The 24182-nt window shown below is 48.6% G+C and overlaps 2 protein-coding genes across 4 annotated transcripts in view; one reads left to right on the top strand and one right to left on the bottom strand.

The window, feature by feature from the left end:
* SYTL3 (synaptotagmin like 3) overlaps positions 1 to 11775 on the top strand; it is a 141530-nt gene extending 129755 nt beyond the window's left edge. Inside the window, exon 17 of the mRNA XM_033234916.1 lies at positions 11221 to 11775. Within this exon, the coding sequence (XP_033090807.1) occupies positions 11221 to 11312 (92 nt within the window). The 3' untranslated portion in view covers positions 11313 to 11775. The remainder of the gene's footprint in view (positions 1 to 11220) is intronic.
* EZR (ezrin) overlaps positions 1 to 24182 on the bottom strand; it is a 58616-nt gene that overhangs the window by 1545 nt on the left and 32889 nt on the right. For 2 of the 3 annotated variants that reach the window (XM_033234921.1, XM_033234922.1), the window contains exons 4-13: positions 20179 to 20274; positions 18377 to 18651; positions 17714 to 17797; positions 16745 to 16891; positions 9314 to 9410; positions 4303 to 4466; positions 3810 to 3940; positions 2847 to 3007; positions 2387 to 2479; positions 10 to 261 (exon numbers count right to left, since the gene is read on the bottom strand). In XM_033234921.1, the coding sequence (XP_033090812.1) occupies positions 10 to 261; positions 2387 to 2479; positions 2847 to 3007; positions 3810 to 3940; positions 4303 to 4466; positions 9314 to 9410; positions 16745 to 16891; positions 17714 to 17797; positions 18377 to 18651; positions 20179 to 20274 (1500 nt within the window). The remainder of the gene's footprint in view (positions 1 to 9; positions 262 to 2386; positions 2480 to 2846; positions 3008 to 3809; positions 3941 to 4302; positions 4467 to 9313; positions 9411 to 16744; positions 16892 to 17713; positions 17798 to 18376; positions 18652 to 20178; positions 20275 to 24182) is intronic. The other variant, XM_033234923.1, reaches the window with a different exon arrangement.

The following is a 24182-nucleotide window of genomic DNA, read 5'->3' as shown; positions in this document are numbered from 1 at the left end:
GGGCCTCACCAGCAGCTGCCGCTGCACACGCTCGTTCTTCTCTGCCTCAGTGATACGCTTCTCCTCATTGCGGTCATCCCGGATGCCCTCACTAGACAGCTCTGCACTGTAGCCCGTGGGCTCCGCGCCCTCATCCTGCAGGCTCTCCTGGACATGGTAGCTCAGTGGCTCGTACACGGGGGGTGGTGGGGGCGGGGGTGCCGTCATCACCAGGTGCAGCTCCTCCTTGGTCTTCACCAGGTCATCCTGGGCTTCTTTGGCCTTTGGAAAACAAATTAATAGGTGAGGACTTCTCACCCAAAAGTACTATCCTCCTGGCTATAAGAACCAACTGTTACCTCCTTCTGTCCTGGCACGCTAAGGCAGCACTAAACCGTGCTGGGCCATGGCTTCAAAGAGCAGCCCCTTAAGGTGCATATGGGGTTTACAACCCTCTGCATCCAAGACAGGATGAGGAACTGTGATGCCGGAGCCTGGGCAGTTTTAAAACTACCATTTCTTGGCCGGGCGCGGTGGCTCAAGCCTGTAATCCCAGCACTTTGGGAGGCCGAGACGGGCAGATCACGAGGTCAGGAGGTCGAGACCATCCTAGCTAACACGGTGAAACCCCATCTCTACTAAAAAAAATACAAAAAACTAGCTGGGCGAAGTGGCGGGCGCCTGTAGTCCCAAGCTACTCAGGAGGCTGAGGCAGGAGAATGGCATAAACCCGGGAGGCGGAGCTTGCAGTGAGCTGAGATCCGGCCACTGCACTCCAGCCTGGGCGACACAGCAAGACTCCGTCTCAAAAAAAAAAAAAAAAAAAAAAAAAAACAAAACAAAACTACCATTTCTTTTTCTTCTGTCTATAACTCTAGACATTATATAATTTTTAGATACAAAAAAATCCTGTTAAATGAGTAAGAGGCTCTGTTCCTAGCCTCCCCTCATGCCACGGTCATTATCAAGTGGTCTCCTGCTCACCACTTGCAGTCCTTCGAACAGCGTCACACATGCCCAGTCCTGCCCGCCCCATCCCAGCCCTGAAGTCGAGCTTAGTGTGGATCTGTGCTGGAGCCAGCTCTCCTCACTTACCTCGTAACAGGTACTTTCTCAAAAACCTAAGAACCAAAGTCTTCTGCTTGCAACTTCGGATGGTGATATGGCTGTGTCCCCACCCAAAGCTCATGTCCAACTGTAATCCCCACATGTTGAGGGGATTACCTGGTGGGAGTGACTGGATCATGGGGTGGTTTCCCCTAGGCTGTTCATGTGCTAGTGGGTAGGTTCCAAGTGAGAGCTGATGGTTTCAGTGTTTGGCACCACCCCCCTTTGCTTCTCTCTTCTGCCCTCACGTAAGAGGTGTGCCTGCTTCCCCTTCGCCTTCTGCCATGACTCTAAATTTCCTGAGGCCTCCCCAACCATGTGGGACTGTGAGTCAATTAAACCTCTTTTCTTTAACTACCCAGTATCAGGTAGTTCTTTATAGCCGTGTGAGAACAGACTAATACAGATCGGCAGCAGGAATGGGGGCTGGAACAAAGGCAAGGAGGCACTAGGCAGAAGCAGCCCTGGAGAGCCAGGAGACACGTCCCCAGAAGGCACCACCACAGATGGAGAAGCCACAGTGGGGGAAGAACAGGCCAGAGGATCTGTGAAGGAGAAGAGCTTCTTAAAGCCTGGTGTGCAGTCTTCAATGGGAACCATCCCCAGACTTTCTCAGGGGCTGTGCCTTCCTGGAGGGCACAGGGGATCCCAGCTTCTCTCCCCCAGAGAGAAGCCCTGCGTGCATCTCACAATGACAGCTACAGCTGATTAAACCTCTGTGCCAGGTCCTGGGCATGGGACCTCACATCTGCAGAGCAACTTTATGAGTTGGGTATCGCCCCCATTCTACAATAAGGAAAATGAGGCTGGGAGAGGTGATGCTACTAGCCCTCAGTCAAACAGCTGATGGGCGGCAGAGCCCGGCTCTTGCTCCAGCCTAGAGACTTCCAAGGACCTGGATCTTTTCATGGTGCCCGCTACATATACCAGCTGCAGGAGATTGTGTTTTAGGCACTACAACCCCATTGCAAGGGGCACATAATCAGATTTAAAACCAGTTCCTGACCGGAGGCTGTGAGATCAGCACTGAACAGTTTGAGGTGGAGGGAGCAAGGTTGTGAAAATCAATCAGAAGTCCTCCCTCTATGAATCCAGCAGCTGCACTGACTCATGTACAGTCAAACCCATCTCTTTGGGGATGTCTACTTCAATAATACAACTGGTATCGGCAGAGGATCGTGAGACATCCCAGAAGCTTCCAGTAGGACATGGCAGCCCATGGCCCAGACCTCTCCCCCAACCCACCCACCTGCAGAAGGGCCCTACCGCAGGCCGTGCAGTTTCCCCCATGCAGACTCACCCTGTGCTGCCACTCTTCAACCTCATCCTCCTTGCGCCTCCGCGCCTCTTCCAGGAGGGCAATCTTGGCAGTGTATTCTGCAAGCTCCGCAGCCTGGGAAGGGAATGCCAAGCTAAAGTGACTTCTGATATCCTTTCAACAGAGTCCAGTTGTGAATGAGTGTTAATGTGTGTTGGTGAGCAGCCTGCACTGTGACATCTGAGTCCCCGTCACCCCCACTCCATGGCCAGCAGGGTTCCTCGTGCATCCTCCCTGCCATCTCTTCCTGGATGCCCACACCCACCTTCAATGGGTGACCCTGGCAACAGCCCGGCCCCTTCCCCCGCCAGCTGCTTCAGTCCCCAGCAGATCAGCTTACAGCTTCCAGTCATGACAATTATTACAAGGCAGGTGTCACATTTTCCATCCACAGAAGCAGCCTCTCTATAATTCAGCATCTTGAAACTCAGGCCATTCCTACCAGCTGCTCCTGGCTCTTTATCTGATCCACCGCCTGTCTCTCCAGCTCCTCCTTAGCCCGCAGCGCGGCCATGCGGTCAGCCTCTAGGCGCTCAGCCTCCTCCTGCGCCCGCTTCCTCTCCTCCTCCAGCTGCAGGGCCCTCTGAATCTGCTCCGAGAGCTCTGAGAAGACACAAAGCCAGAGCCGTTCAAGCCCTTGGCCCTCGAACCTAGGAGCCCTCGCCTTCCATTCACACCCCCAAAGCCACAGAGCCCTAGACCAAGTCACAGGTCAAGGGGATGTCTTCCAGTGACCCTGGAGGAAAGCACTTCACAGCTCATTGCTGTTGTTTCCATGACAACTTCCTCAAGATGGCTAGAAACCCATCCAACGTGGTAGGCCAGGCACCCTCTGGCATGCCTGACTCAACCCTCTTGGCTCTCCCCAGGTCAGCCGCCCGCTGTGCTGGTGGCCCACACTCCACTCAGAACACAAACACCCTTCCCATCTGTGCTAAGGGCTGCCAGTGAACATAGCATCTGTGGCACCTTATGTAATCAGCCCAGCTGCTGGGGTTGTCGACTGGAGCTGTGCTGGGGAGTCTGGTTCTGAAGAAGCATTTGGGTTTTAGTCTAGAGGTCGAGGACAGTGCAGCATGGCCCTGTCACTCATAGGCTGTGGGACTGTGGGAAGATCACTGTACCGCACCAAACCTTACTGTACTCATCAGGGAAACTGGGTGATTGAGCACTTACTGCAAAGGACTAGGGAAATTTTAAAATACAATGTCTTAGAACAATTAGCACCAAAGTTAATGAAGTACAGAATTGTTTTCCAAACCAAGTAACTATTTTATCATTTCGGTTGTGAGTCTACGCTGTGGGACATGTTCTTGGTTTCCTTTCCGGTGGCTGGGTGGCTGTGGCCCCTGCCCCTGTGGAAATGCATGACCCAGTGTAGAGTGCCAGCCCCAGGGCGCCTGACCTCTCTCTGCCTTCTTGGTCTTCTCCTCGTAGTCCTGCAGCCGCAGCATCAGCTCCTCCTTCTCACGCATCATCTGCTCTTTCTCTCTCTCCACAGTTTCTCTCCTTTTCTTCTCTGTTTCCAACTGTTGCCTGGTGCAGGGAAAAAGAGGCACAGGGAGATTTAGACTGGCAGGAAAGTGAGGGGTCAACACACTTCATGGGTATGTGCAGCTCCAGGATGGACTTGGCATCCTGAGGGCCACCCTGGCCTGCCGCCAGCCTGAGCTGCCTGAGGGAGCAGCCGCTCCAGGGCTGACACCAGACTCAGCACCACAGCAACCTCCCAGAGACAAAGGCCTCAAAGATCCCAGTGTGGCGACTGGGTTCCATTCCACCAGGCTCTCCCCATCAGCTCCGCGGTCACCTGACAGGCACTGGCTGCCACAGCAGGCAGGGCTGGCGGTAGCTGAGCTGGGAGAACACAGGCCCCCGCTCTGGCCTCCCATGCTCACCGCTCCAGCTGCTTCTGATGCTTCTCCTCCCGGGCCTGGGCCTTCATCTGCTGCACCTCGATGGTGTCGGGCTTCCTACGGCGCATGTACAGCTCGTGGTTGCCCATGCAGAGCTGTAGGATCCGCTTGTTAATTCTCAGGCGGGGGGCATAAAACACAAAGTCCTACAAAACAGAACAGGGCCACCTGGACTTAAGCTCCTTTGGTTTTCTTCTCCCAAACCATACTTCACAAAGGTCCGGAACTTTTCTAAAAGAACAAATGTAGCAGAACAGGGATGGCAGTGTCGCAGCACTGGAAATGTGCATTCTCCAGGATGGGTGGAGGAAGGGCACGTGCTGCGTGTGTGTGCGGTTACGTGTGGGTATGTACATGCTGCATGCACACTGAAATCCCACTGCACGTAAACTGCAAAGCTTTTCCAAGGTGAGAACTCTCAGCCTTGGGAAACCCTTCAAGTCTCAGAGCTGCCTGCTCTTCCAGGTAGCCACCTTTCATGATGTCCTCTCCAGCCTCACTGCTCCATCCCCAATGCTTGCCTGGATTGCCTCTGCTTCTATTTGAGCTTCCTCTGGCACAGCCTCCCCTCCCACACTGTTATTGCTATGCTGACCAGGTCATCACCCTGTCAATGCCAGACTAGGAGCTCCAGGGCCTAGGCCCAACACACATGGAGACCTTTTGACTCTGGGCCCAGCCTCCCATATGCTCTCAGTTCTCTCTCAACGCTGTCCAGCCTTGCTCCTGCACCCGCCACACCCGCTACAGATGCTTGCTGCAGTGGCACTGTTGCTTCACTCCAGTGACTCCTTTCAGCATCTCACTCCTATGAGGCCATCAGCTCCTGAGAGCAGGGGCCACATTCACTCATCTGTCTTCCCAAGGTCAGTATCTGAGGTGCTCAGTACCTGCCAGACATCACCAGCTCGTGCGGCACCGACAGCCATGTGCAAGCTCCATGGCCTTGAGCACATCCCTTCACCAGGCTCAGGGCCTTCAACCATAAGGCAGGGATGCCAGTATATCAAGGGACTTCAGATATAGGACTCAATCCTCCCAGCAGTCCCGTTAGATGCTGGCATCCCCGCCTTATCGGTGATGTTCAGGAGGGACTCGGAACAGCACCTGGCGCAGTAAGAGCTGGCTGACACACACAGCGGTCACTCCAATTGCTAGTGCCTTGCAAGACCGCAACCAGAGGAGCCTCATCGAAATCAAGGCAGAATCACAGCATTCAGGAAACTCATGACCATGACTGGAAACATTCGGGACACAGCTGACAATCTTAGCCCCAACTCCTTGCTACTGCTGTGATGAGCTTACAAGACAGAAGAATAGAAACTCCCAAGAAAAGTTATTTTCTCCCATGAAAAGTGACTTTGTCAGCTTCCTCTTAACCTCAGGGCCCCCAGCATCCAGCTTCTGACCATTTGGAACACGGACGGGGTGGCTAAAACAAACAGCGTGATACATCCCACAGCAACTTCTGAGACCTAATGAGGAACTGACTGAGCAGACTCATTGACATATCTGAGAAGAATCTATTTAGCTTCTCAGTCTTTTCATCTGTTCCAGAAATCCTGGGGTGAGAGGTGATGCCAAGCCCTGAGAGCCCATGAACTTCCTGGGTGGGGCTGCCTTTGGGGTTTCACACCCTTGTTGTTAAGTCATTGGGTTTTCCAGGGAGGAGTCTGTGGAGCTGGGAGCAACCTGCCTTTTTATTTCCCACCTATCCCTTATTACACAAGAGGAAACAATCCTGCATTACAGCTTCAGAGGCCTCTACCAAATAGGCCCTGACTGACTCAGAACGCTGATTAGCACCAACTCCCCTTTATGGGGTTGTGGGGTGCAGGGGTATAGGGCGGATCAATGAAAAACCTCAATGGTAACTTCAGGTTAACATAACAATGTCCCCCTCTCCCCCTTTCCCTGCAGAAGACAGGTCCTGCCAGCAACGGGAACCAGGAGAATTTGGGGAGTCCACTGCCAGTGGGTGAGGGAGGACGGTGCCTGGCAGGAAATCTCTCCCAGTGCCTTATGAAGGAAGCCGGTTTCTCAAGTTAAAACAAAGATTCATACTGAAAGGTTTCTAAATCCAAGTCCCTAACCTGATGCAGGATGCAGCTTCCTGATGCAGAACGACGACACGACAAGACCTGGAGCAGGGTTTTTAAACTGGCCGAGGACCAGCAAAGTAAAAATGCAAACTAGGCACAAGTAAAGTTCAAGAAAAATAAACCCAAGACCCTACAAATACAGTAGGAGAGAAGGTCAAAGGGCCTCTTTTCAAGTCCCCAAGATGCTGGGAAACTCTCCCACAAGAGGCCAATCCCAAGGCTCATCTGGCCGCAGAGATGGCAGGAGGCAGCCGCGGGAGGCAGCAAGGCAGCGGGGCTCCTGGGAAGGCCACGTGGAGGAAGCGGCTGAGGAGTCAGAGCAGAAATGCTGCTTACTTTCTCCAAATTTCAGCTGCCTGGAGGCCACAGAAACAAAAGGCCCTTTTGAAAGGGAAAAGGCAGTCGCCTCAGCCCCTCATAAGGTCACCTGGGCAGGCCGTGTCAGCTGTCTACAAGGGCCCATCTAAAGAGCCAAAGCATGGCCCCAAACTGCTGTATGCACTTTGGCAGGGAAGAGAAGCTGGCTTTTAAAAAGGAGATGCCAATTGTTGGGAGAGAACTGGACAAAGACTCATTGTGAGTTCACAGCAGAAACCACATGGGGTGAGGGTGACCCCTGAAAGTCAACACGAGATAAGGAATCCCACCGCCTCAAACTTTGGGGCTTCCTCTTTTTTTACATCAAGTTCGATGTTGAAAACTTGAACTTCTTCTGCCCAAAGTTTACAGACTGAAGCAGGGCACTGACTCGAGCAGCCCTGGGGTGGTGTGGGGGTGACGGAACTCCACCTCCTCAAACCAGCGCCCACTCAAGGCAGAGGCTGCTGCCTCACTGTGGCTCCTGCCCAACCTGCCAAAGGAATCTCACCCCCATCTTCTGATCTGGTTTAGTTTTTAATCACAGCTGTACTGTTAAATTTACTACCAGGAAGTATCTCATCTGCCTTGTTTTTAACCCTTTCCTCCACTTAAATGTAGGCTTCACCAGGGCAGAAGCTTTGCCTTGCTCATGGCGCACACAGCCCTGGAAGAGTGCCTGGGACAGTGTGCCACCAGCGAATATTTCTTTTGCTTAAGAGATGGCTTCACACGAGGCTACTCTATAATAAAGGCACATGCACGAGATGTATCACAATGGCTTCTGCTCGGGGCTTATTATGAAATATTCTTCAGCTCTTCAAGAGATGAACTTGTATCAAACACACACGCACAAACATTCTGAAACAATCTAGTCCAGAGCTTCTGCTCTAGTCAGATTTTTAATACAAGTGTTCTGAAAAGGCAGTAGCATCACAGAGTATGCAGCAGCCTACTGATGAGAGATTTCAGAATTTTCTTGCTCTTCTAAACCGCACCAATCTCACTACCCAAGTGACATGAAGATGCTATGACCCTCCATTCATGGTGTTGCATATTAACATGAACTGCTGCCAAGAAGCCTTAGAGTGCATTCAATTTTAAATAACTGTGTAACTACCCAGAGTAGCAGCCAAGAGTTTGCAAACAGCAGGAGACTTTTTTTTTTTTTTTTTTTTGGAGACGGAGTCTAGCTCTGTCGCCCAGGATTGAGTGCAGTGGCACGATCTCACCTCACTGCAACTTCCACTTCGTGGGTTCAAGCGATTCTCCTGCCTCAGCCTCCTGAGTAGCTGGGATTACAGGTGCCCACCACCACGCCCAGCTAATTTTTGTATTTTTAGTAGAGATGGGATTTCACTGTGTTGGCCAGACTGGTCTCGAACTCCTGACCTCGTGATCCAGCCACCTCAGCCTCCCAAAGTGCTGGGATTATAGGCGTGAGCGACTGCGCCCAGCCAAGACGTTTTTAACAAAGAAAAAAATACTTTCACAAAATTGTCAAGACCTGCAGATTTTAAATTATGCTAGACAAACCTGTATGGGGGGAGAAGTAACGGGACAATAACACCACATACTGTTCTAAGTGGATTTACCATTGCTAAGCAGTACCCAGTCCCAAAAGGGTTAACAGACAACCAAGGTATGGACCACAGCCCATGTTTGCCTCTCCAAGCTTAACACTGTAACTAAGGAACAAAAATTACATGAGAACACAAAGTCCTTTTCAATCTATAATCTTCGTAAAATTCAGAACAGGCTCTAAGGTGGATAACAGAATTTCTTCAGGTGGCAATTTTTTAGAGAACCAGATTTATGATTAGATAACAAAATCCTTACCCCTTCTACAATGCTACAGTTATGTGCATATGTCTCAAATGTTCTGAGCTAACAAAAGCTTAAATGTCAGCAGAATAAATAAAACCAAAACAAATTTCCATAATGCACTGGTCTCTGCAGCTATTACAATCAATACTCTCAGATTTCAGGACATGAAGTGTCGCCTTCTTACTATCTCCTCCCAAAATGACTTCCTGCTAGTGTCACCTGTGTGAGGACGCACACTTCTGACAACAGAAGTAGGTGAAGCCTAGACGAAATCTTGGGGACCAGCAATGCTTGGGTCCAAGTCTGACTGTCCCTATCTTGGGTAAGTTCCAGGACAGCTCTGAAAGGCAAATCTGGCCCTTGAGACTCACAGGTCCCACTGTTGGTCAGGTGCCGGGGAAAATCCCCACACCCAGGTGCTCCAGGAGGCAGGCTGGCTCTCCACACCAAAAACACAGCATTTTGGGAAATGCTTATCATTTGGCTAATGACTCAGAACTGCCCTTTTATTCATAAGGAAGATCATGTGAAAAGTTAAGTGGTCTCCACTGCAACAACTGCCTGGCCCACAGGATCTCTGGCCCTCAGTGTAACCACATAGGGAGTTTGGACTATCACCGGCTACTCATCACAGAGAGAAATCTGTTATCCTGACAAGTATAAGAATGAAAAACAGTAGCCCCTGAATAGAATCCTTTGGAACTTACAGGTGCCTTCTTGTCGATGGGTTTAATGACAAACTTTTTGTCATTGAAAGAGATGTTCCTGATTTCACTCCAAGGGAAGCCAATCTTTGGGGTTAACCTGAGGTTAAAAAGAGAAAGTGAATGGTTAGATGTATACGTATGTTCTTGGATTGGCTAAGAGATTCGCAAATCAATTCTTATTATTTCAATTAAAATAATATGCCTCTTAACCCAGGAGGCATAATGTGTTATATGCTATTATCAAATAGTTCCCACCTGTCCTAGGTTAAGCCAAGTGGCTGCCTTTAAGGCATCTGCAACCTTAATCTGTTCCCATTTCCTTTGGTTTTTCCTCAGTTTGGGGCACCTATGGTTACCCAGGCTGGTGATCTCGAGGTCAACTGCAATTCCTCCCCAGGCACCTTGACCCTCCCTCAGGTATCTTCTGCTGTTCATTCCCACATCACATCACCACACTCGCCTATCTCTCATCCTGCCAGAGCCCACTCTCAAGCACTGTGCTGGAGCAAGCCCTACTTTCAGTCAGCTGATCTGATTAACTTACTCTCCTCATATGTCAACACATTTCTTAACTCAGCATCTAAGAGCTGTCAAATCCAGCCCCAAACTCCACGGTTCAGACCCACCTTTCAACACACGGTTCCCCGGGGCTGCCTCCCTTTCCCTTGAGCCTTGAGGCCTCCCTTAACATGCAGGCTCTTCTGCTACATTCTGTTTGCTGAATGTTATTTAAGTTACTGATCATTTAGTTCTATGAAACCAACAAGGAGGGCCAAGATCTCATCATGTTCCTAGACGTGCCATACTCAACAGAGCTGGCCAAGAAAAACGGACAAAGGCCTTGCTATGCATTCTGCTCCTCTGGTTTTTATTCTAGGACATGTTCTCCTGGCTGGACAGACATCTTCTTTTTTTTTTTTTTTTTTTTGAGACGGAGTCTTGCTCTGCCGCCCAGGCTGGAGTGCAGTGGCCGGCTCTCAGCTCACTGCAAGCTCCGCCTCCCGGGTTCACGCCATTCTCCTGTCTCAGCCTCCCGAGTAGCTGGGACTACAGGCGCCCGCCTCATCGCCCGGCTAGTTTTTTGTATTTTTTAGTAGAGACGGGGTTTCACCGTGTTAGCCAGGATGGTCTCGATCTCCTGACCTCGTGATCCGCCCGTCTCGGCCTCCCAAAGTGCTGGGATTACAGGCTTGAGCCACCGCGCCCGGCCTGGACAGACATCTTCTAATGTCACTCTCCAACTTCCAGGACAGCTCTCAAACTAACGGCCCTAATGAAAGCTCCACAAGGCCAACGCTACTTAGCCAATGCAATGCCATGACTGGCCAGACTCTGGCTTTTATTAGTATTCCCAAGTTCATCATATGACTTCAAGACCATATTGCTCTGCTCACCTCACGCTTCCCACCCTATTCTTCCAACACATTTTACCAGGGATAATGCCATTCTGGAATTAACGACAAATCCTCAAAACCACCGTCCAATAATGCTGCCCTCCAAAACAGTCCTTTCCAACATCCCACAAAAACCTTCATTTTAGAAGTAGCAGGAAGGTCAAGCAATCTATGGCCTACCAACAGTTTCAATACTGACGAGCGATGCAAGTTTCATTATGACATCATCAACTAAATCAAGGCAGTGGGGTGGACTCTGGAGGCTGAGGGCAAACATGTAAGCCTGACAGCTGGCCCTTCTGGGGAACAGCATGGTCAGTCATGGTGTGCCTGCAGGAATGATGGCAGGGCACTGACCAGACCATGGTTCTAAATGTCAAAGCTTTTGTATACATCCTTTCTTTCACAGTGCTATGCTCTAGAATCACCAATCCCCATAAAAACACAACTGGCATTCAAACAAACATGCAATGAGTTTGTTCTTTTATCTTCGAGATGTAATTTTCTTCACAGGTTTCAGAGCATTGAAGGGGAACTCCAGATACCGCCTACTAGCCCTGCTACTGACTTCAGCCTATGTCCTCCTTACATTGAAAGCCTGTTGAGAGTGGCATCAGGTAGGCATGTGTTGCTTCTGGAGCACTTCCTCCCAAAACACAAGAGCAGCCTGCTGGCACCAACAGAGGAGCTAGGAGCCAAGTTCCGAAGGCTCCGCCCACAGCACATAGCACTGTGAGCCAGCGTGCGGCATCCTGAAACGTCAAGGGGCTAGGATCCAGTCTCTATAAAGGACTCTCAAAACAGGTTCTGACCTTAGAAAACTTAGGCCTCCAGCTCTCTGGTGTGTGTAGTAAGTTTGTCCTCTTAGGACTCTGAAACCTCAAAAACAATTCATAGCCACTCATAAGCATAATTGCAGTATCAAAATAAAAAGGTTAAACATGAAAATTATGACTCACTTTTGAGTTAAAGAACTTCTTTTAATTCTTGACCAAAGTTGGAAAATTAAAGCCCAAGGATTTCCCTTTTTCCTAAGAGATCACATATAGGACATGAACAGGGTCCACAGAGAAGGGGGCCACAGGGTTTGTAAGTGTCCTTGCTTAGGCCACACATTAAGAAAGCATGATTCTCCAATAACAGGGACCAGACAGAGGCCTCTGCAGAAATGGCTGATTCCAGGACTAGTACGGGGAATGCAAAGGATGAACTTGGTGCATCTTGAGGAGCCAGAGAGTAAGGAAGCCTGCAAAGAATGCAGGGCTCACACTTCAAGGTGCTCCTAAAGGCCAAATCTCAAACCACCTGAGCAAGAAGATACATACTCGTAGATCATAACCTGAAGACCGAAACACGTATCCATGAATCCATATTAATATAACTGAGTAAATGGAGAAATTGGCTCCTTACAGAATTCCAATACATGTAAAAAGAAGTTTTTAAAAATCACAATTTCTCAAATACCACAGTAATCTCATCAATGGTAGCTAGAACTAGGATGTTTACATAGTTTAAAATTATCTCCCCCAAATATACTGAACAATTGTAAAGGGAAGGATAGTGATGTCACAGTGAAGAAACTTGGCAGACACCACCTTAACTAATAATCAAAATTAGCAACACCTAAGATAAGATATACTGACCACATGTGCCACCTTGAAAGAGGCCCTGGAAGGGCAAAACAGCACTTTCTTCTCACCAAAAATGTAAAACTCCAAATAATGAGAAAACACCAAACAATCCAAGTTCAAGGGCTTTCCAAAGTCAATGGCCAGTACTCTTCAAAGATATCAAGGTCATGACAAAAAAAAGACTACTATCCTACATCAAAGGAGATGGGGAGGTCTAACAACTCACTGTAGGTGTGGCTCCAGAGAGGGTCTCAGGGCAGAAATAGGACATCAGTGAGAAAACTGATTAAAATGAGAATAAGATCTAGAGATTATTAACATTAATTTTCTGATCTTGGCATTTGGACTACGGTTACATAAGGTGTTAATGTTTGAGGAAGCTAAGTGAAGGGCATATAGGAATTATTTATACTATTTTTAGAATCTTTTTAAACTTTGAAATAATATATATTTTTTAAACTGAGATGGGGTCTTACTCTGTCACCCAGGCTGGAATGCAGTGGCACAATCTTGGTTCACTGCAGCCGCCGCCTCCTGGGCTCAAGTGATCCTCCCACCTTAGCCTCCCAAGTAGCTAGGACCACAGGCATGCGCCACCACACCCAGCTAATGTTTTGTACTTTTGGTGGGGACGGGGTTTTGCCATGTTGCCCAGGCTGGTCTTGAACTCCTGACCTCAAGGGATCTGCCTGTTTTAGCCTCCCAAAGTGCTGGGATTACAGGTATGAGCCACCATGCCCAGCCTGAAATGACTTTAAAATGCAAGAATGGGCCAGGCACGGTGGCTTACCCCTGTAATCCCAGCATTTTGGGAAGCCAAGGTGGGCAGATCATTTGAAGTCAGGAGTTTGAGACCAGCCTGGCCAACACAGTGAAACCCCGTCTCTACTAAAAATACAAAAATCAGCCGGGGCGTGGTGGCGCGTGTCTGTAGTCCCAGCTACTCGGGAGGCTGAGGCAGGAGAACCGCTTGAACCCAGGAGGCAGAGGGTACAGTGAGCCGAGATTGTGCCACTGCACCTCCACCCTGGGTGGCACAGTGAGACTCCATCTCAAAAATAAATAAATAAATAAATAAATAAATAAATGCAAGAATGAATGATTTAAAAATTTCACTCAGCAAATGAACACTTAAGATTACATTTCATTGTATTTAAATTTTACATCAAAAGAACAAAACATAACCAACCTCTAGCATATCATATGCACTTTCATTTTGAGGAAGGATATGGATGCTTGCAATTTTCCTGGAAATGTGTTAGAGGGCCAGAGGGTGACAAGTGATGTGCAGATGGAAAGAGATGTGAGACAGCAAGTGAAGGCCTGAGTACCTATCTGCAAGGAATTTAAAACACACGTTCTGTGGCTCCTGTTCCAGTCTCCAAGCTCCCCGTGCGCCCTTTCCCTTTAAGAAGGGAGCCCTGGACCTAGTGCACTTCCAGAAACTCCTACCTACAGAAGTACTTCTATGATGAAATCTGACCAAAGAAGGATGAAGCTAAGGGGAAAAAAAGTGATTTTATAGGACTACAGATAGATCAGGTTCCTACAGTTTTTGTTTTTGGTTTGAGAGTGTCAGGTTTCAAATTCTAACTCAGCTAAACTGAACTTTCTCTGTTCACAAGCTTATAATGCCAGTCAGGAGGGCGCTTACCTGTTTTTGTCCTCTTTATACTCCCACCTAGTCCAAGCTAAGGGTTTAAAGAAAGATGACAAATAGTCCTACATGCTCCCACTTAATGGTTATGTGTACAATGAAAAGGGGACCCCAAGAGACAGATTTCCAGCCAGACCCTATTTAGTACTAAACAGGTAAGTGTTTTAATAAAATAGAGACTTTACTTGCAGAGTACAAATCTCTTAGAGCTCAATTTTCATATTCAATAGGTTAGCTTTCTCACCTGAACAATGTTTCAGGCATATCTAATTCTCCTAGTTCCACCGAGAGAGGTAACAGCGCAACAGCTGGCTGTTCTCAGCACTCCTCAGACTTCAGGAGAGTCTCCTGCTTATGCTGCTACCACGCTGTCAATATTTGTTCAAAAGGGAAAGAATTTGGGCCTATTAATTGACTGAATATCTACATAAATGCTTTTTTTGTGAAGAGAGGGGAGTGCCTTCAGGAATGGGGAGAAGAGAGGCAGAAAGTGAGCCTGTCCAACACCCCAGTGTGCTCTGAGGGAAAAGAACCATCTGAGAGAGTTGCCAGGTTCACCGCTCAATGGTGGGGAAGGGGTAGCAGAGAGCTAGACCAGTACTAAATAGGGCACACAGCCACATTTTTACTTGGAAGAAATGGACACTTAACGTGGGCTGGGGCAGCTACAAGCTGACATCAGCAAGTTCCTGCTCACGGCTGTTTTCCTGCAGGTTGAAAAACCTGTTTGGACAGCCCTGGCCTAGCCACATTAGAAAATCTGGTCTTGTTCAAGAGATTTCAAAGGCAGAGGCAGTTTCCTACATACGTTCCCACGGGGACTTTGTGCACCTCTCCTTGGCATGACTATCTTAAGAGCCACGGCTTCAGCGGTGGGGTCTCCCAGAAAGATGGTGTCCTGGTTCCAAGTTCCTGTATCTACCCACTTTCCCCACTTAAAATTTTTTTTTGAGAGACAGTCTCGCTCTGTCACCCAGGCTAGAGTGCAGTGGCACAATCTTGGCTTACTACAACCTCTGCCTCCCAGGCTCAAGTGATCGTCCCACCTCAGCCTCCTGAATGACTGGGACCACAGGCATGCACCACCATAGCCAGCTGATTTTTTAAATTTGTGGTAGAGACGGGGTTTCGCCATGTTCCCCAGGCTGGTTGAGACTCCTGAGCTCAAGGGATCCACCTGCCTCGGGCTCCCAGAGTACTGGAATTCCAGGTGTGAGCCGCTGTGCCTGGCTTTTTCCCGCTTCTTTACCAATGCTACATCCAGCACACTCAGAGTAGGAGCGAACCGAGAGTCCTCAATATCTCATTTCCAGGTTCTCTAAGGAGCTCCTGTCATTCTGACAGGTAAATCACATTGGATCGCGTAACTAACTCCATCCCTACTGGGCACCTTCCCTCCAGCAGACAGCGCCTGCCTCCCTCCCTGTGCAGTATCACCACGTGGGCCCTGGAAGTGAGAGGAGGTTGGGCACAGCTGGCATAGGTCCCTGACCCCCAAGTGAAATAGATCTGTGCCCTGGGTTCTGGCAGGAATCCACATGGTTGCGAATGGAGAGATGGACTCATGTGCAGGTCATTTGTGGACAGCAGCACCACTCCCTTTGAGAACTCCAGAGAGGATTTTTGGGGAACCTGAGATGTGGGGGAGCTAAGAATAGAAATACCTGAGAACAGGTGAGATGGGTGAGCCTCAAGTGGGAAATGGGGAGAGCCATCATTTCAAGGAACAACATGAGGCTAGGAAGGAAACCAGGTACATCCAGGAACCCTGGGCCACTCTGCTCCTTACGTGGAAAGCAGGAACCCAGGCCAAAAGGCAGGGCTTGGCAAAAAGACCCCAGGAGCATTCTTGCCCTGGCACCTTCTCTGCCAGGTCCCTGAAGCTGGAGGCCATCAGAGGGTTTGTTTAGGGGAGCCCTGCAAAGCAATCAGGCTGACTGTAGACAATCGGGGCAGAGACAGTTGTCAGGAGGCAGTCAGGAGCCTCTCCCTTCTCTTTCCAGAGGTAGTTTCCTTCTGCCTCTTAAATTCAGGTATCTTCTGATCAGATCAATGTAGAATCTAGGCTTATGCTGATGTTGTGGACTCACCATGGGAAACCTACCCTCATGAACTAGGATTTCCCTGTTTATCCTCAGCAGAAAGCAGGCAAATGCCCTGTATCTGAAAGCAGGACTGTCTGTCCCTGTGGAGAGGCCTGGCTCTGCTGCACTACCCAGCTTGCTTACAGGCCCTCACTCAACAAACAACATAACTAAATGTGAGGTAATTAAGATATCTCCTGCAGACTCCCAGCATTTAGCTAAAGAGTCTACACATACAAGCTATTGTTTACAGCTCTTCAAGTCTCTCATCACACCATCAACATTCTTGGTTGGATTAGCACAAACCTGGAGCCAGGAGTCAGCACTGGCTGGGCTGCCTGTGAAGTAGCTATGAATGGATGTGCTGGTACCTGCAGGTAGCTGAGGTGGAACCTTAGAGGCAGGAGGAGGAGAGGCAGCCTCTGCTCTATTCTGCCATCCTCTCCCAGGTCTGAGCCCACTACTGGCCCTGCCCACCATGAGAGAGGATAACCCACACACCTCTGAGCGGGCCACAGCAGTCCAAAAGCCCGTAAAAGATTCCTACTTGGGGATAGTAAGTTGCTAAATAAAAACTTCAAAAATAACCCACAAATTTGCCATTTTGCCACTGTTTCCAGGTCCACCACCCCACCTGCTGAAGATAACTGTGAACTTCAACTCACTTATCATCTTTCTCATAAATATTCAGTCCAAGGGCATCAACTCCAAGCCAAAGTTCTGTTCCTTTCTTGTTTTTTATCTCGAAATAGTTGATTCCATACATTTCCAGGTCCTGAGCAATCTTCAGGTATTCCAACATAGCATTATCTCTAATTGGGGAGAGTGAAACAGGCAGAGTCATTGGCAGCACTCAATATCCAGAACATTAAAACCTTTCCAATATTTTTAAATTAAGGCGCCTTGTGTAGGATGGGCTCAACGCTGTGTGCAGCGTGCAGACAGGCAGGGGCCAGGCAGCAGACTGATGAGGAGGGGACCCAGGCAGCCCCGAAGCTATGCCTGGGGTGGGTTCCATGCTGCCCTGCAGCCACACCACCAAACCCCAAACTTTCAGGAAGAACTGATTCACATTGGCTTCTCTGACAGGTTTTTAAGTTTTATCACTCGGCACAATCCTCCTTTTTCTCTTGCCCACACATATGTCTTCTGGGACTCCCACAACCCTCCCTCATGGGCTTCGAGTTGTTTTTCTTCCACAGAGGATGCTTGGGCCAGACAGGAAACCCTGAAGCACAAAATCTGAGACTCAAACCTCAAACAAACCTCAGAGGCTGAAATAATGCAGAGTCACAAGACTAGGCCAGAGACAAGGCTCTAGGACAAGAACACCCAGAATCTTGTGGTCTGGCTATGTCTTACATTAACAGCCCCACGTCCAGGCTCTCAGACATCAGGATTTCTCACTTGGGATCCTTTTTCATTTATATACACTTTGTAAGACAAAATACCTTCATACAATGAGCAAACTAGCGCCTCTTTGACAGAAGAAAAATAACGTCAATTGTAGGTGAACAATGCCGTACTGACTAAAATGAAGTTTAGACATAACGCTTTCTAAGTAGAGTCACAGGAAAAGACACGCTGGAGCGCACGGAGATGGCCAGATCCCAACAGCAGGGCGCAGCACTCACTTGAGCATCCCGCGGTGTTCCGCATGCCACACCTGGATCCGGTCCTCCCACTGGTCCCTGGTAAGTTTGTGCTGGTCCATGACTCTGGAATGCAAAAGGAAACAGCACTGTCATCCTTAAGGGCTGTGACAGGCGAGGAAGGAGAGGACCACTTACCACCCACACTCAAACCCTTACTTTCCATTCAAATCAATCAATCCCAAAGAGCTTTGGTTTCTATTTCCTGATGTGTAGCATTTCTATTCATGATGATTAATCTGGAAGACTAAGCATTTTGAACAAGAACTCAGGCTGGAAAAACTAAGAAGGTATTTTAAGTGGCCTCTTCTTCCAAATGGGGTAATTTTTGTGACCATTAGTAAATAAAAACAGATTGCACAGGGGCCAACCTATCATAACCCAGGAGGAGCTAAGCAGTCAGGTCGAGAATTTTGCTACGTTGCTGCGTTCTCACAGGACACGGCTGCATGAAGTTTCCATGAAGATTGGCAGCTCGCCTTCCCTGGCTATGTTTCAGGTCGCTGGTCAGTGCCTTAATGACTAGAGTCCCAGCATGAAGGAGCACTTGACACTGGCAAAGTCCCTGTGTTTCTAATGTAATCGCTTCTCCCTGCCGAGGATGGCATGACTGCTCCTGCCCAGGCCAGGTCACCCTGTGCTCACCTTTGAGGGATCAGCCTCTCAGAGCTGAGGTACCCAGACTTGTGCACTTCTTTGTTGTAGTCCCCAAACTTGGCCTGCACAGCGTAGGACCCCAAGAGTACGGCAGTCTCTGGGGGGCAGTAGATCTCGTCGCTAAGGATTCCCTCCTTCACTTGGAGGAAGAAAAGTTTCTGGGTGATGTCCTGGATGAGCTCCTCAGCCACATCTTCAGGGAAGAACTTGGCCCGGAACTTGAACTGGAGGGGATTCTCCTTCCTGACCTCCTGGGCAGACACCTGGACAAAGCAAGCCACACTCTTGACACAAATCTGGAAGACGAAGGCCCACTGTCCCCAACACAGACTTCTAACCAAGACTCAATGGGGCCCTCAGGCCAGTTTTCAGGAGATAATGTCTATTCTTAAAGTAATCTTTTTAGCATTCCAGACAAAAAAAGGTTAGTCAAAATGCCAGATATGGTGGCTCATGCCTATAATCCCAGTGCTTTGGGAGGCCAAGGCAGGAAGATCACTTAAGCCCAGGAGTTTGAGACCAGCCTGGGCAACGTAGAAGAGATCCCATCTCTACAACTTTTAAAAAAAAGTTAGCTGGGGATGGTGGTGCATGCTTATAGTCCCAGTTACTCAAGAAGCTGAGCAGAAGGAACCCTGGAGCTCAGGAGTTCGAGACTGCAGTGAGCTATGATGGCGCCACTGCACTCCAGCCTGGGTGACAGAGCAAGACCCTGTCTCTTCTTAAAAAACAACGAACTAACAAAAACCAAAATAAAAGGCCGGGCGCAGTGGCTCATGCCTGTAATCCCAGCACTCTGGGAGGCTGAAGTGGGCGGACCACAAGGTCAGGAGTTCGAGACCAGCCTGACCAACATGGTGAAACCCCATCTCTACTAAAAATACAAAAAAATTAGCTGGGCATGGTGGCATGTAGCTGTAGTCCCAGCTACTTGGGAGGCTGAGGCAGAAGAATCACTTGAACCCGGGAGGTGGAGGTTGTAGTGAGCCAAGATCGCGCCACTGCACTCCAGCCTGGGCGACAGAGCAAGACTCCATTTCAAAACAACAACAAAAACAAACAAACAAACAAACAAACAAGTACTATCACACTCTTGCACTCAGCTGGAAATCAAAGCTACTGCCTCACTAAGCCCCAGTCCTCATGGGATGATGCTATCAATCCTAGAGAACTCAAATTTGGAAATGACCCCCACAGTGACCTGGAATCTGGTCACATGCCCACAGGGCCCTGGACGCCAAAGCTTACTCTTAAGAATTCCTCCTGCTCCTCCACTCTTCCCCACCTCCCATCATCTGTCTAACTTGTTGCTGTGACTTGGGAGGACAGTGGGGGTTTCGAAAAAAAGGATAATTTTCAAAGAGTTTGAAGAAAAATTGTTTATCTTACTACTTTTCTTTATGGTTGGTTAATGGAATTATCCAATCTTTAAAGTTGGAAGATAATCTGTCACAGGTTCACACAAAGCAATAACAGGTTCTTACGAAATAGTGGATGATTCACAGTTTATAAGATTAACAATCTCATTCAAAAAAACTAAGGTCAACTAAAAGCTTTGCAATTAACCACCATATGCTCCGATGAGTGAGCTGTATGGAGAAATGCCAGGATCTGATTTCCAATCGATATCCCCATTTACTGGAAACTTGCAACCATTTTTGTCTGTAAAAACTTTTACACAAACAAAAAGGAACAGAAAACAATAGACAGGGTGAGTTGCTCCTGTTTCCTTATCAACAAAGCAGACCAACACTCAATCCACAGTCTGTAAATAGTTAACCCTGACTTACCTTCTTATCCAGCTTCAGCCAGGTAGGAAATCCTTTATTATCCACATACTGGAGGCCAAAGTACCACACTTCCCGGAGGCCGATAGTCTTTACCACCTGCATGAGAAAGAGAGGCCCAACAGTCATGAGAAACTCACTCAAAAGGGCAACAGCTTTTGGCTGTCATTCATCACATGGTCTAGCAGAGCCCCCAGGAAACCAGGACATCTGCTCAGTCCAACCACTGGGCAACACCTTTTTAGCACTCTCTCAAATAACTTGTTATTAACCGAGGCTATTATCTCAAAGCCATGAACAACTTATTTTTAATACAAATTTGAGCAGATTCAGGGTTCTACCTTCAAATCTTAGAAAACCTCACTCCTACTCCTTTCTACTCCAGGATGCTCTCCTGCATGAAATTCAGCAGGTATGGCCAGCACACATGGAACCATGGGAGCCCACAGGCCACCAGAGAACAGTGCAGTGGGTGCATCGCTGCCCGTCAGGTGTGCTCATGTGGAAGACTAAAGTATCCAGCACCACACTTGGGCCTCCTCTGGCTGCCTGCCTCTGCTTCTAAGCCAGCTGGCCCAGGGGTCTGACTTACTAGGAACAGGGACAAAGAAGTCCTAGGAAACGTAGGAAAACAGGCAGTGGCAGATTTCTGGGACAGAAGGGTGTCAATGCACAGGGGTGCCCAGAGGAACCTGCATCTTATAGGCCTCCAGAAACGGGACATTCTGATGTAGCAAAGGTAGAATCCTGACCCTAGGTCACAGCAAGGATTTCACATTTTCAAGTCTCTGTTGTGCATTACAGAGGAGTCCTGAGCTGCTTATTCTCTTGAGTGTCTTAGAAACAGAAAAGCAGTGATAGTCGAACTTGCCGTGGACACTTGAACATCATCTAAACCGAGTCTCAGACAAGTTTGACTATTTACATATATATAGATGTGTAATTTAAAATCCCATGATATATAATGTTAAACTTGAAAAAAAAATGCTACCATCCTTCAAATACATGGTTTCTATCATATTTAATACCAAAGAGGATTGAATACATTAGAAATGACAACTCAGGTATACAGAACATTTGCTTAAAGTAAATCCTAAAATTCCAAATTAACTCCTGCTCTGGGCCTGTTTCTTCATCTGAAGGGGGCAGGGAGGCCAGTCGCTCCCCAAAGCCCTGAGAGTCTGTTTATTAAACGCCCGGTACTGACCTGTTCTTCCCCTCTTCCCACTCACCCAAAGGGGATGGGGGCAGGCTGTAACCAAGCTTCTTCATCATGGAATGATAGAAAAAACATTTAGACTTTTTATGCAGTGCTTTGCTCCCAAGTTTTTGCAAAATCTATGTTTTTTGTTTTTGTGGTAGCAAAGCACAGAGAAAACTGAATTCAAAGACCAGGTTTCTGTATACAGTCTTGCTAATGTCTTGTTCCTCACAAGCCTCCATCTTATCACCTGATATGAAACCTGCCTGGCCTTCCTCTCTGGGTTGTTTCAAAGTTGCACAAGAGGTCGGGCTCAGTGGCTCACGTCTGTAATCCCAGCACTGGCTCACGTCTGTAATCCCAGCACTTTGGGAGGCTGAGGCGGGAGGAACACAAGGTCAGGGGTTTGAAACCAGCCTGACCAACATGGTGAAACCTTGTCTGTACTAAAAATAGCCAGGCATGGTGGCACGAGCCTGTAATCCCAGCTACTCAGGAGGCTGAGGCAGGAGATTCGCTTGAACCCAGGAGGCAGAGGTGGCAGTGAACCGAGATTGCGCCACTGCACTCCATCCTGGGCAACTGAGACTCCATCTCAAAAAAAAAAAAAAAAAAAAAAAAAAATGTTACACAAGAAAACCCCATATGCCTAAGAAATTGCTTGCTCTCTGATGCCATCCGTCACTTCATCCACCCAACTGCAGCCTCAGCCTGCACATCTGAACCAGTTAGAAATAATCTCTTGTCCACTTGACTTCCACTTGACATAACTGTCAGGCTCTCATGGATTTTCAGGGTCACAGCTCAGGACCCTCTTCTGCATCTGCTATGCTGTGGCCATCCCCCTTCCACAGGGCATATCACAGAACCTGTGGCCATACCATGCAGTCCAAATGAGAGCCTCTCTCTCTCAGTGAGGCCTGTCCCTGGCTGCCTTAACCTGCGCACACCTTCCTAGCAGGAATTTTCTATCAATGTCCAGGATAACTATGCTCAGAGTGTGTTTCAGAATCCTACTGCTCACACAATGCATTCCCCAAAGGGACACGTTAGAATTAAACAATCTTCCTCTCTTCAGTCCGCTCTAAAAATCAACCCATAGGTCATCCCTACAAGGAAGAAGCCAACATTCCTAGAAAAACACCCCTTGCCATTCCCTTCATTGGTGAATCCTGACACACCATGGGTGGAGAGTCTCTACGTTTGTGTCTACTCCCTAACTCTGCCTCAGAGGTGTTTGGTTTTGTTTGTTTTGGTTTGGTTTGTGAGCCAGGGTCTTAAACTGTTGCCGACGCTGGAGTACAAGTGGTACGATCTTGGCTCAATGCAGCCTCAACCTTCTGGGCTCAAGCGATTCTCTGACCTCAGCCACCTGAGTAGCTGAGTCTACAGGCATGTGCCACAACGCCTGGCTAATTTTTATATTTTTTGTAGATATAGGTTTTTGCCATGTTGCGCAGGCTGGTAGCCTACAGGAAACTGGGCTCAAGCAATCCTCCTGCCTCGACCTTCCAAAGTGCTGGGCTCAGTGGTGTTTTAAATGGCAGATTTTTAGGAAGGAAAAGGTGGGAGATGTCTATTTAACTCAATCTCAAGCAACAGTTGGAGCAGCTCCTCCCCACTCAGGAGCTTCTGGCATTGGGGGGCCAGCTTATCAAGACACCTGGGCTGCAGTCCAGCCCTGGCTCTGTCCCTCAATGTGGCAGCTGGCCCCGGATGTTCTCCATCACACTGAAGCCTTGGACTAGGACCCAGGAGTAAAGCAGAAGCACTCCAGGGCTTGACGCTGGCGTGGGGGGGGGGGGCGCTGCAGGCAAGAGCTGAGTAACAAAGGGGTATTGGGGGAGAAGAGCTGATTACCTCCAATCTCTTTCAAGCTACTCCCTTCAAGACCTTATTTTCAGTGACATCCAGGTCCAGGAATGAGCTTTCCATCAGAAACTTCTCCATAACTATGACCTAGTTTTTTCACTTATCCTAGGGCTTCCAACCCTGCTTTAAAGTTTTTGCTCGAGAAGGTCTCATTTATAGGTAAGAACTCAGTCGCCAGGAGGCTAACCAAGGGACACACTGGCAGAACCAACCAGAAGCCAGGGCCTTACGCAAGTGTGCTGTACAGGGTTCAGCTGGCAGCACTCAACTTACTTCAGGATTCTCTTTCAGGAGAAACCTTTAAATTTTTACTCCAAGTCCAGCCTCACCCAGAGTAGTAAATATCTTTATCCCTACCAGGTGAGGCAGACCCGGGAAACGACCTCAAAATAACAGTGGAAGCTGTCATGATGATCGGCCACTGGCACTGCACTTACTCTGGGGGCATCCACCTGGGCACATTCTGGCAACCACACGCTTTGCTGCACGGAGCCAGCCCACTGCTTCTGGGCACTCCTTTTTGGAGTGAGAGGGAGATATGATCAAGCATGGGTGGAGTCTCCTGTGGTCTAAGTGTGCTAAAATTCTCCCTCCTAGGTTTCCCAATCACCACCCACTCTAATTTCTGGGTTTGGTGCTAGAACACAGAGTATCACTTCTACCAGTAGGGCCCCTCGGGATGGTTCAAAGGACTTGCAACTCGCACCTGGCCCTGCTCCTCTACTGGCCCCAGAGAAGAATCCATTTAGTCCAGAAAAGAAGATCTTGCTTTCTTTACAACTTAGAACTGCTCCACAGAAAAGTTATCATAGCCTTCACGGTGGCTCACCAGTCTTACGGAAAGTGAACTCCATGTCTCACGAGGAATATGCAGCAACGGGGAATCATTCTGGGCCGCCCATCTCAAGAAAGAGTCTTCGCTGGCACCTGAGTG

Source organism: Trachypithecus francoisi, unplaced genomic scaffold (genome assembly GCF_009764315.1).
Source record: "Trachypithecus francoisi isolate TF-2019V2 unplaced genomic scaffold, Tfra_2.0 Lachesis_group15, whole genome shotgun sequence".
NCBI classification, from domain to species: domain Eukaryota; kingdom Metazoa; phylum Chordata; class Mammalia; order Primates; family Cercopithecidae; genus Trachypithecus; species Trachypithecus francoisi.
This window is presented reverse-complemented; position numbering and strand designations above follow the sequence as displayed.